The 12,500-nt window shown below is 44.2% G+C and overlaps 1 protein-coding gene across 1 annotated transcript in view; it reads right to left on the reverse strand.

The window, feature by feature from the left end:
- LOC125041431 (protein split ends-like) overlaps nt 1-12,500 on the reverse strand; it is a 188,586-nt gene that overhangs the window by 18,682 nt on the left and 157,404 nt on the right. Inside the window, exons 7-10 of the mRNA XM_047636391.1 lie at nt 12,334-12,500; nt 12,022-12,198; nt 8,196-11,886; nt 1-7,688 (exon numbers count right to left, since the gene is read on the reverse strand). The exon at nt 1-7,688 is cut by the window's left edge and continues 169 nt beyond it; the exon at nt 12,334-12,500 is cut by the window's right edge and continues 6 nt beyond it. Coding sequence (XP_047492347.1) covers nt 1-7,688; nt 8,196-11,886; nt 12,022-12,198; nt 12,334-12,500 — 11,723 coding nt within the window. The remainder of the gene's footprint in view (nt 7,689-8,195; nt 11,887-12,021; nt 12,199-12,333) is intronic.

The following is a 12,500-nucleotide window of genomic DNA, read 5'->3' on the forward strand; positions in this document are numbered from 1 at the left end:
GCTGGCGTAGTTACTGTAGGTCTTGGAGCACTACCTAAGTTGACAATTGCTGGCATTGTAGTGCTAACTGGTGGTCCCTGGGATGGTGTTATAGTAGGACACTTTGTGGAAATAACATTTGGTACAGATCCTCCTAGAGCAGGAGACACAATGGCCCCCTGAGCAGGCACCTGGAGAGGAGCACGAGGACGAGTAACTAACTCAACACTAACATCTCCTGGATGGCCACCAGTTGCAACAGGTGGAGTTCCAATGTTACCACTACTCACAACAGTCATTGTAACACCTGGACGACTCCCTATGTTGGCATGAGCTGCTGGAAGTGTTGATGCCAGAAGATGTGCACTGGTATTCACAACACTCACACTGGTGCTATTACTAGAACAAATTACTGATGTTGATATCTGTGGTTTAGTATGATGATCAACATTTACTGTAGGAAGGATATGGGCAACTGGTGGCACGCCACTATCTCCTGTGTCTGTCACATACTGACCTTCTTCACAAACTTTTACTCGTGTTACAACTCCAGTTACTGGGTCGACTAACTCTGCTTCTGACTTGCATTCCTCTATAGTGGGTGGTACAACTGACGCTGTGCTGGGTGCTGGAACAGGGCTTGATATGGTGGTAGTTACACCAGTGACGACTAAAGTTGTTGGCTGTGAAGTACCCAAGACACCCTTCTCAACTTCAATTTGAGGATCAAAGCCTCGGTTATGGCCACGGGGACTTTTTCTCACTGAAGGGTCATCTTCTGGTTCCCCTTCTCTTGCCTTTGAACGGCTACGACTTCGAGATGGTGTTGTAGGAGTGAGGGGAATGGGAGCTGTGGCTATTGACAATGTATTTACTGTTGTCAATGGTGTCTGTATTGGTGCAGAGCTTTCTAATACAATTACAGGTTGACTATTATTGCTGTTACTTCCTTCTTCATTTATGTCAACAGTCAGTGGTTCATCTTCTGCAGCTTTCACACGCAATCTCTTTGATTTTCTGGTTAAGGGTACTACTGGTAAAGAGGAACGATTTTCATCACTATCCACTGGTCGAACATCATCCTGCTCAGCTTTAGCTGGACTCCTCCCAGCAGCTGGTTTTGTGGCATCCTTCTTAACTTTAGCTTTGGTGAGACCCAAATTAATGTCCTCATCTTCTGATTCATGAAAGTCATAAACATCTGATGCTGTTGGTGCTGGCATTGGACGGCTGTCTTCCACCTGTGCAGCTCGCCCTCCACGGCCACGACGTTTACGTCCACTTGTTTCCTCATGATCTACCATATCAGGATGCCTTCGAGCACGTTTCATACGACTGCTACGTCTGGGTTCAGGTAAAGCATTATCTGTAGTTGTACCATTTGTTGCCAAATCAACCACAACTGTATCTTGCTGACTCTCACTAGTACGTGCCTGTCGACCTCGACCTCGGCCCTTGCCTCGTGTTACTCCACTAGAGCGCGTTGCTGGTGTGGCATTGCCAGAACCATCTTCCTCTTGTACATCTGCCATTCTTCTTCCACCTCTTCTGCCCCGACCTCTTCCTCTGCCTCGGATAGCAGCAGTATTACGTTCTTGTACTTTAGAACTATTTTCAGCCAATTCATCAGAACTGGGCTTTTGATCAAGGCTTTGATCTTCAGCTTGATTTTGAATCTCTGAACAAACTTGCTCCAACTTAGCCAAGTCATCCTGTGGTTGCTGATGTGTAGAGCCAGAGTCCTTAGTGGAGGATGACTGTGAAATAAGGACTGGTTGCTGTGGCAAAGAGGCTTCTTCTTTATCTGGCTGGGAAGCATTTTCTATGTCAGGTTGTGTAGCTGTTTCACTGACAATGGTCTGAAGATTTGCTAAAACATGTTCAACTGCCACTGGATTATTCTTCCCTGTTTCAATTTTGACTGCTTCTGCTGTTGCTATTCTATCAACTGCAGAAATTACTTCTGGTCTTTGCTTGAGTTTGTGTGAAAGATCACCACCTGTCATTACTGGTTCTATTTTAACATTTAGATTCTTAATATCAGGTTTACATTCTGCATCAACATTATTTTCAGAAAGGACAGTAGATTTTAGGGATGAAGAATCATTATGCATTATAGACAAAGTCTTCCATGTCCCAGAAGAATTTTCCTCCTTGATAGTTTTATCTATGTCCAGCTTTGTATCTATGATCTCTATTGGTTCTGTTGCAGTTCTTGGTTCAGCAGCAGGAATAGGAACAGAAGTAGGAACAGGTCCTGATATGGGCACAGGTACAGAAGTAGGAGAAGGAAGAGTACTGGTCTTTGTACTTGAAGTACTTGGTTGGGATGAGCTAATTGTTTGTGGACTAGGTAACAAACTTAAATTAGGTGCAGTTGAGATGACAGATGGTGCAGTTGGAGACAATACTGTAGAGAACATGGTTGCTGTTGTAGTTGACAGAACACTTGGTGAACTACAAGTACTCGCAGTGGTCATTAGTGTATTGGAATCAGAAGAGGATAAAGATGTAGTAGTTGCTGGAGATGGTAAAGCATCTGAATAAGTGGGTGCTGATGTTGCAGTTGAAAAAGACTCAGAAACAGCTTTTATCAGAGTTGATGGTTCCGGCACTGACAAGGATACAGTGGATATTGGTGCCAGAGTTAATGTACTTGTTGTTGGAATTGTTTTAGCAGATATCAGTGTTTTCATTACTGGTGCTACAGAAGGCAATGATGTAGGTGTGGAGCCTGCAGATGGACTAGAGTACAGTGAAGTACTTGACAAAGTTGTTGAAGTGGGCACTGATGTTGATCCTACAGATGAAACTGGGTCTGAATTAGATGTTGCAGTGGAGACTAATACTAAAGGTTGCTCCGGAACAAAAGCAGGTTCCTGAGGAACTCTGGATCTTGTTTTAGCAATATGAACAGATGCAACCAATGGGATTGATGAACCTGCCGGTGTTGGTTTTGGCAAAGTTTCTAGACTGGAGATGGTTTCTGAAGAAGGAACCTTCACAGGATTTGGTGCAATTATGTTTGTTGGTACTGCAACTGTTGTTTTCACAGGAAGTGGACCAATTACTGCATTTGTTGTTGTATTTGTGGATACTGGAGCCACAGTAGTACTTGATATTAATGCTGTAGTAGGAATTGGTCCTACAGGTTTTTGCAATGACTGAGTAAAGACAGCTGTGGAAACAGTACTTGTAGCTGTAGTAGGAATGGTAGGCGATATTTTTGAAGACACTACTGTTGATGTTGTAGAGGTACTTGAAGCAGAGCTTAGAGAAACAACTGTAGAAGGTACAATTGTAGTGGGCACTATTGTACAAGCTGGTCTAGGTTTAGAATCAGTTGTTGTTGTTGTAGCAACTGATGAGGGGCTAGATACTGTAGTAGTTCTTGATGCCAATGGTTGCATAGGACCTGAGGAAACTGGAGAATGTAATGTTGTTGGTACAGCCACAGATGAAGGGGTAGTAGCTGTAGCAGAGGTTGGTGCTACAGTTGAGATGCTTTGCAAAGTACTTGGTACAGTTGAAGAGTGTAGTACCAAGGTTGATGGAATGGTACTTGCTGGAGTAATCATATCAGGCTGGACTGTTTTTGAAGTACAGACATCTAATTTGTCCGTTTCAGTATTAGGCTGCACACTCTCAGGACTCTTTGGTCTCTTTGACTTGGACTGAACTGATTCTGAATTTGCTGAAGTTGTAAGAGGATTTAATGACACATCTGAGGATTTTTGAAGGGTTTCAGCCATTTCACTAGTTGAATCAAGACACTCCTTGAGTGTTGCTGGCGATTTTATGGATTCTGGTGTTTTGGGACCATCTTCAACTATAGCTTGTGATTGATTTGATTCAGTTACTGTCTCATGAGGTAAGTCACCTTTTTCTTCATCAAATATGAACTTAACCTTCTCATCACTGGCCTGCGTGGGATTTTTAATTTCTTCCTTTCTTTCTTGTATCTCTTTTTCTTCCTGTTTGAGTGCAGATTCTTTGTGATCATCTCCATCAGTTACCAATTTAGTAGATGTTTCCTGTGGTTTACTAGTCTTTTCCACTGATTCTGTCCAGGCAGTTCCATGGCCTGATGGACATGATTCTTTCTGTTCTGGAGGGGCAGGTGGACCTTCCATATCATCCACTGGATCTGGTTGGTCTTCATCAATTTGCAGTTCTGGTTCTGACTGCATTGATGCTGGACTGTCAGGGGGTGCTTGAGGAAATCTTGACTCAACATTATCTGGTTCCTCCTCCTCTTCCTCTTCTTGTGTTGGTACTGGCTGAGTTTCACTTTCCCCAGAAACTTTTGTTGATGTTGTAGGTGTACTATGAGGAGTCTGCTGGGGCCATGCTTCATCTCTTTCTCCCGGCATTTCACACTGTAACATCTGTGCTGCTTTCTGCGCTTCTTCAAATGCATCTTCTGCAGCCACAGAAGCATCTGGTGGCATCAATGTTTCCTCATCAGTGGGCTGTACACTGGCATCTTCACTGTAGTCATCATAACAAGCAAGAAGTCCAGCAACAGCATTCAAAGTTTCCTCCTGAGAAATAACTGCTCTTGAAGCTTTAGCACTGCCATTTCCATTATTTCCAGCAGTGACATCTACAGAATTTTCAGGAGCACTAAGATTAGAGGCTTCTGTAATATCTTCAAATATGGGTTCATGTCCTGCAGGAGATGATGGAGGGACATGAGATGCAAGACTCTGCACAGCAGATTCTGCTGCATCTGGAGGAAGGGTAGATAGAGGATGAGGGCTTCTGCTGTCCTTAACTTCTAATAATTCTTTACTGTCACGTGAGCCAACAGAATCTTGTGAGTCACATGACAGAGTTCGTGTGGATGGACTTTTCATAGAGATAGCATCGGGAGGACTATGTGGTGGATGAGTTGAGTTACAAACTGACCCAGATGGTGGTGCAACAACTCTTGGGCTATGTGGCATGGTGGGAGTCTGTGGTGGTCGAGGTAATTTCTCCTTAGGGCTTAGCATGCTTGATGATGATGCACTATGAGGACTCTGCGGAGATGCTGTGTCAATCAACAACATGGATGAATGTTCAATGTTATGACGATCACTTTGCTGATCTCCAGCATATTGTTCCTCACTTGTATGTCGATGGTGACGCCTTCCACGGCTGCCCTCTTTTTCTCGGTGCTTCTTCTTCTTTTTCTTGTCCTTTCTGGTATCTCTTTCACCTGCATCTTCATCAGTAAACCGGAACACATCAACAGGAGCACTGGCTTCTGAATCATGAGATTCATTTTCCTCTTTAATCACTTCTGTGATTAGGAGAAGCTCAGACTGAGCAACTTCCTCTGTAGAGCTGCTACTATTTGCACTACTATTAGTACTCATAGTATTGCTGGTACTTGTGCTGCTACTGCTGCTACCTTTGCCAGAATCGGAGACAGGTCTAACCATCTCTGGAGGAGGAAGAGAGTCTCGCTTGGATCGATCTTTCTTCACACTTCTTCTTTCCTCATTTCTGTACTCTGATTTCAATTTAGTCTCAATCTTATTCTCAGTTTTCTGCTCTATCCATGAACTGTCCTGTTGAATTGATTTAGTGGAGACATGCCCAGGTTTTGCAAGATTTGAAACATGTGACATTTGAGTATCATCAGAATCAGTGTCATATACTTCACACACAGATAGTCTGGTTGGTGCTGGAGATAGTGATGGAGGAGCAGTGGAGGCACCTGAAGAAGCAGATCCTTTTCGCCTTGCTGTAGCTGAAGCAGGTCTTGGTCTTGGTGTTGGGGGTGTTGGGTCAGAGTCATCTGATATGAGACCAAAGATGGCTTCCATTCTTTCATCCTTTTTTGAGGGGACCTTTTCCCTTACAATACCAGTGTCACCTGTTCGTTTCCGTTCTCGCTGTGGTTGAGTCATGGGTTTTTCTGGCCTTATTTCAACTGGATCTGCCTTTGCTTTTGGTCTGACAGGCCTTGAATCTTCTGATGGTACTGCACCATCACTGTCTTCTGATGTGCTTATGAGTTCCTTGCTCACACAAGGCTTTGTCTTTTCCCTGTTCCGGCCAACCTTTCTCTCTTTGTCGCGAGCTTTCACTCTTGCTGACGGCTTTGGTGGTTTTGCATGAGATGGAACATCTGAAACTTCACTATCTGATTCTATCTCCCTTAGTGGCTTACTAGGTATTCTAGGTGTCACTTCACCTTCTGTATCAGAATCTGTATAAATATGATCACCACGACTTCGGATTGCATCAGAAGGTTCAGTATTGTCTGAAATTCTATTTGGTCTTCCAGATGGAAACCTGGGCATATTAACAACAACTTCTTCATCTGTTGTGACATCTGAGACTATCATATTCTTAACTTTATGTTTCTGTTCCTTTTTGTTACTGAGCACTGCTGCGATCTTTTTCTTATCTTGACGAAGGCAAATATCATCATCTGTTTCATCAGTGGATAACTGTGTAGGACGTCGCTTACGAAATGGATCATCATCAGAACTTGTGTGTTGATTATGTACACGTTTCTGGCCACGCACATTCTCTTCCTCCTCCTCCTCCTCCTCAGAGTCTGATATGTCTGAATGCATTGGATGTACTGCCTTCTTCTCCTTCCTTGCACGCTGATGTTGTCGGTACTTCTGCATCTGCAACTGTTTAATTTCTTGTTGTCTTCGATCTTCCTCTTGCTTCTGCTGGACCTTAAGCCGCCTTGCTTTAACCTTGTCGTACATGTCAAACATACCATCATCAGCAGGAATGTCAAATATTGAATGCTTTTTAGGAACCTCTTCTCCCTCTTCCACCTCACCACCTGAACCAGTCAGGCTGTCTGCAGTATCACTCTCTGGGTCAAATATGGATTTTGGTTTTACATTATGCTTGTTTTTCATACCAGATGTAACTCCTGGTCTTATTTGCTGTTGGGGAAGTTTACTACTTGTACTATTTCGTCTGGACATATTTTCACCTTTATGCCTTGTTACTTCATCTTCTGAGGTTGCTATGTCACTAATTTGCATATCTGGTTCAACGGAATCTGTACGAACTTTGATCTTTGAAGGTTGTGATGGAACAGTTTTGTTGCGGCTCGACAACACCTTTAATTTTGTTTCTCCGTCACTCTTGTCACTTTTGCCTGAGTCATGCTTTCTTCTTCGGTTGTCACGTGACCTCCTCTCATCAAGCTCTCCTCTGGACTCTGACTTATCCAAACGATGAACTGATTCATCCATTTGTGGTAAAACAACATCATGATTAGTTACTGTTGTGTCATCACTACTAGAATAGTGAGCAGAAGCCAGTTTGTTTGATTCTGTAACTTCTTCCTCATCAGTGTCCAGAGGCCGGGACTTACGGGGCTTATGTTTCATGTCAATGGTCTCTGAAGCATCATATGCTCTGTGGTGGTGTCTGCTTGAGGTTTCATGTCTCAAATCTTTTCTTTTGTCTATGTGACGATGTTCACTATTGTGCCGCCCATCACGCTTGTTCTCGATTCTTTCATTGGTATCCCTGTGATTCATGCGTCCACTGCGTTCCTTCTCCCGCTCTCGTGAACGATCATTCAATCTAACTTTGTCTCTGTCCTTCTCCCTTTCCCGCTCTTTCTCCAACACTTTTTCTCTGTCCTTTTCTGCTGATTTTTCCTTTTCTTTTTCAAGAGCTTTTTCTTTTTCTAACATCTTTTCTCTCTCCTTCTCTAGAGCCTTTTCCCTCTCTTTTTCCAGATTTCTTTCTCTCTCCTTTTCTAAGGCTTTTTCCCTTTCTCTTTCTATGGTCTTCTCTCTCTCTTTTTCTCGCTCCTTTTCCAAGATCTTCTCTCTTTCTCTCTCTCTTTCTAAGGCCTTTTCTCTCTCTCTTTCAAGAGCCTTTTCCCGTTCTCTTTCCAAGGCTTTCTCCCGCTCTCTTTCTAATGCCTTTTCTCTCTCCCTTTCTAAAGCCTTCTCTCTTTCCCTTTCTGCTGCTTTTTCTCTTTCTCTTTCTCTCTCCTTCTCTCTTTCCTTCTCCAAAGCCTTTTCCCTCTCTTTCTCAAGAGCTCTTTCTCTCTCCTTTTCTAAGGCTCTCTCTTTCTCCTTTTCCACAGCCTTTTCTCTTTCTTTTTCCAGAGCTCTTTCTCTTTCCTTTTCAGCCATCTTCTCTTTCTCTTTTTCTAATGCTTTTTCCCTCTCCTTTTCTAATGCCTTTTCTCTTTCCTTCTCAGAGACTCTGTCTCTTTCCTTTTCCATGATCTTTTCTCTTTCTCTCTCAACAGTTTTTTCCCTCTCTCTGTCCACATTCTTGTCTTTGTCTTTCTCAGTCACCTTTTCTTTTTCACGTTCTTTTTCTTTGTCTCTCTCTTTATCTTTAGTTCTTTCCCTGTCCACCTCCTTATCATGCCTGGAGAATGTGGAACTTTTAAGACGCTCTTTGTCCTTTGATTTTTCCTTTCTTTCTTTATGTTTCTGGTCCCTTGTTTCAACTTTCTTGTCTTCACCATGTCTTCCTTTTCCACCTTCACTCTTGATTCTTTCCTCTCGGATATTTTCTTTCCTTTCTTCCTTCTTATCTTCTTTTCTCTCTTCTTTCTTCTCATCATATTTTTCTTCTTTCTTCTCTTCACGTTTTTCCTCTTTCTTTTCCTCCTTCTTCTCATCCCTTCTTTCTTCTTTTCTTTCATCAGTTCTCCTATCACTGACCTTTTCAGAAGTCCTTGCATCCACCTTGATGTCATGAAACTTTTCCCGTGATATTTTTTCTGGAGGTCTTTCTTCATACTTTTCTTTCCGCCTGTCCTTCTTTTCTTCCTTCTTGTGGCTTTCCTCTTTTCTTTCCTCTGATCTATTTTCATGAGTCTTTCTCTTTTGTTTGGTTTCTGGCCCATCAAATGTGCGATTGTTCAACTTTTCATCATGCCCTTCCCTCACTTCTTCCCTTCTACCACTTCTGTTTCTCTTTTCCCTTTCACTCTTTTTGCCATCCCTTGCATCCCGAGAATCTCTCCTATCTTTGGTGATTTTCTCACGTAAGACTTTTTCATCCTCACCTTCATACTTGACACGTTTAGCATCGGGCTCAACACCTTTGCAGTCTAACTTATTTCGAGTTTCTGCATCAACACTGCTATGTCTTCGTTTGTGGTTATTAGTTACGTCCTTATTCACTGGCTCACCCTTTATCACCTCCACCTTCACATTTTCAACCTTGATAGGTTCCAACTTTATAGTCTCAGATTTTAACGGTTCTAACTTCACTGTTTCAGTCTTCACTGTCTCTACCTTCACAGACTCTGTTTTAAAGTTAGGTACCTGTGCTTTAACCTGATCTGTTGCAAGCGATTCAATAGTGTCCATATTATCACTATCTTCCCTAGTACAATCTTTGGCTTTAGCTTCATCTAATCTGGGTTCTCCACTCTTAATTCTCTGTATAATAGGATCCACAGTCTCTTCCACACAAGGCTCTTCCTTTACTAACAGTGGGAGTGCATGACTGCCACTCCTCTCAGGTACATTGTAAGGAGCAGAATCTCCTGAAAGTGACCGTGAAACAGCACTGGGCACCGGTTGTAAGAGGCTGGTAGTAGTTGTTAATACAGACTTGCTGCAGGAGACTGTCTGTGTGACTGACACTACACCTGTAACACGAGTATCAGCAACAACAGTAACTACTCCACTTGAACTGCCATCCCCTAACTCCTCACCTTCATTGCCTGTGCTGACTGGTAACTCTAAACGCACTGTGCGTGGTGGTACAGACGTACGTCTAAGAGGAGTGGCAGCTGAGGTAGTACTTGTGGTGGTGGCAATGGAAGAGGTGGTGGTGAGGGGTGGTGCAGGACTTACAGGCGTAACCGGAGATAAGTGCGGTGGATGGGCAGGACTTACTCCAGGGCTGACACCGGGGCTAAAGCCAGGGCTTGAGGCAGGTGGTCTTACTGCCTGAGAAACCGCAGGTCTATGCAACGGTGACAATCCCTGAGATTTACTGACCTGCGGCACAGAAACACACACCCTAGGAACTTGAGAAGGACTTGAAGTAAGAGGTTGTTGAGATTGTTGACTGGAAAGTCTGACACCTGGCAGGCTACTTATAGGTGTTGCAGAGGGCACTGCTGGTGGGGTGGTAGGCAGGCGAGGAACCTGCACACTCACAACAGGTGGGCTTGGTAACAGACTTCCAACCCTACTGGTGCGTGGGGTTGCAGTGAAGGGTTTGGGTTCATATTTATCACCAACATTTTCCAACCGCTTGCTGTCCTCATCAAAGACTGATCTCTTTGAGAGCAGGGACTTCACAATATCGGACGGCTGTGACCGCAACTCATCAAGATCAAGTATACGTGGCAATCTTGCATTTTTCCCAACACTACCACCTGAACTATTTCCACTGTCATTTACAGTTTCATTTACAGGTGCTGATAAATTGTTACCCACAACCCTTGAAGACCCAGACCATTTTTCATATTTTTCATCTAAAGCACGAATTCTCTGCTCAAGATCTACAGATGGGCTACACGGAGAATGTGGAGATTCCTCCGAGTCTGAGGGACTGTCTCTTGGTCCTGGTGACATCGGAGTGTCCAGAACAACACCACCCACTTCACGAACATCACTTCGAACTGCATTATTCCCTCCACTAAAGGGAGGTGAACGCAACATGTTTGCACCTTTTGGTGATGTTGATGCTGCACGCGGTGAAAGATGAGCACGGACTTGTTGTGCAAACCTTGGCAATGGTAAAGACAGTGGTACACTTTGATACCGTTCTCGGTGATGGTGATGGTGATGATTGTGGTGATGGTGATGGTGATGCATGGTGTGACGTGGAGGTTCTGTGGAGTCATCCCTCTCATCACGAACAGGCGTGCCTGGAGGGCTGGCATCACTGTGATCAGCAGCTGCATCACACGAGGAAGACACATGAACGGCATCACGGCGCCAGTGTATATCATCAGAGTCAGGCAAAGATGCTCTGCGGTAGCGTGGATCATGAAGCCCTTCTTCAGAATGACGAGGTGGTGGTGGTAATGGGTCTCCACTCCTCCTGAGCAATCTTCCATCCCTTCGTGCATCATGAGGCCTCCTGAAATTTGGAATGGCATCACTGCTGTCTGCCATTCTTTTTACACTGTTAGATTTTTCATAGTTAGCCTCACTGTAACGCGCCTTCTTGTGGGGGCGTTCAGGGTCTGGAGGACGCTCATCCCCAGATGATGGTGGATCATCAGCACCTCGTCTGTGCATTAGTCTCGGGTCTTGTGGTCCACCACCTCCCCCACTACTGCTACTCACTACATCTTCTCCATCTTCTGTGTGTGAAGAACGATGTATTCTGTGAGACCCTGTGCGATGAGGTGATTCTGGGGGGGCTGGTGGTGGTCGCCTTACATCACTGACTCTTACAACAAGGTCTTTCAGGTCACTGGTACGTCGCCTGTAGTCACCAGGGGCTGGAAGGGAACGATCATCTAGGAGGGTTACTTCTCTGGATGGTGAAGCAGCAACTGGAGTTCCTGGTGATCTAGGAGGAGGGGCTAGACGAGATGACCCAGACACAGATTTTGCTGGCCGTGGTGGTGGAGGGGGAGAGGCAGCACGAGAGCCAGGAGGAGACTGACTGTGAAAACTGTCATGATCACTGGTTGACCTTCGTGCAGTACGGCGAACTCCAGTTTCGTTTTCCTCATACTGAGTTCTTGCAGAAGGGCTTAAACTGCTCCTGTCTCTAGAGTGTGCCCGTTGTGATCCCGGTGAGCGATCATCCCGTCGGCGAGCAGGACTGAAGCTATGACGGCGACAGCTGCCTGCAGCAGTTGCAGCAGTTGCAGCAGTGCCAACCCCATCTCCATACCGCTGACTCCCAGCATACTCGCGAAGCTCTCGCTCATATGAATCTTCATATGAAGCTCCACTGCCTTGACTGTATTCATCATAGCTTCGCCTGAAATTTTATTTTTGTCAAATATTGTACTAAATGAGAGTATTACCAAATGTAATTTGTAATATCAGCAAACATATTAGTCTGTACAAATTACATTTAGAAAGGTAAGAACAACCAGTATCCAAACCAACTTACCCTGGTGCAAATTCATCATAATTATCATATCTCCCTCTACTTCTGTTACCGGAGGAGTTGTAAGTGGAAGTGCGATTATTGGTTGCTGGTCTTGCAGGAAAAGCAGCACTTTCTCTCCTGGCACGTTCATACCTGCTGTTATATCTGTTGGCTGTTCCCTCATACCGCCCGGGTTCTCTGCAGAAAAAATAATAATTACTTTTTAGCAATGCCCCCATAATTTCACTAACAGACACAAATTTGTCTATTTCAGTGTTATTATTTTAAAACACAGATGGGTAAATCCAAAAAATCTCAAAGAAGTCAACATACTTGTCCAATTCTCTTCTTTCCCATGGTCTTTCTGCTGGTAGTGGGTGGCCTTGCTTAGAAAGGTGGTCAAAAAAAGCAACCTGGCACTCTCTTGAAGCAAAGTCAATTTGAATTTTTCTGCCATTGAGAACTCTTCCACGCATCTCTATGACTGCATTTGATGCACA

The sequence above is a fragment of the Penaeus chinensis genome, chromosome 3 (assembly GCF_019202785.1).
Source record: "Penaeus chinensis breed Huanghai No. 1 chromosome 3, ASM1920278v2, whole genome shotgun sequence".
Classification (NCBI taxonomy): Eukaryota; Metazoa; Arthropoda; class Malacostraca; order Decapoda; family Penaeidae; genus Penaeus; species Penaeus chinensis.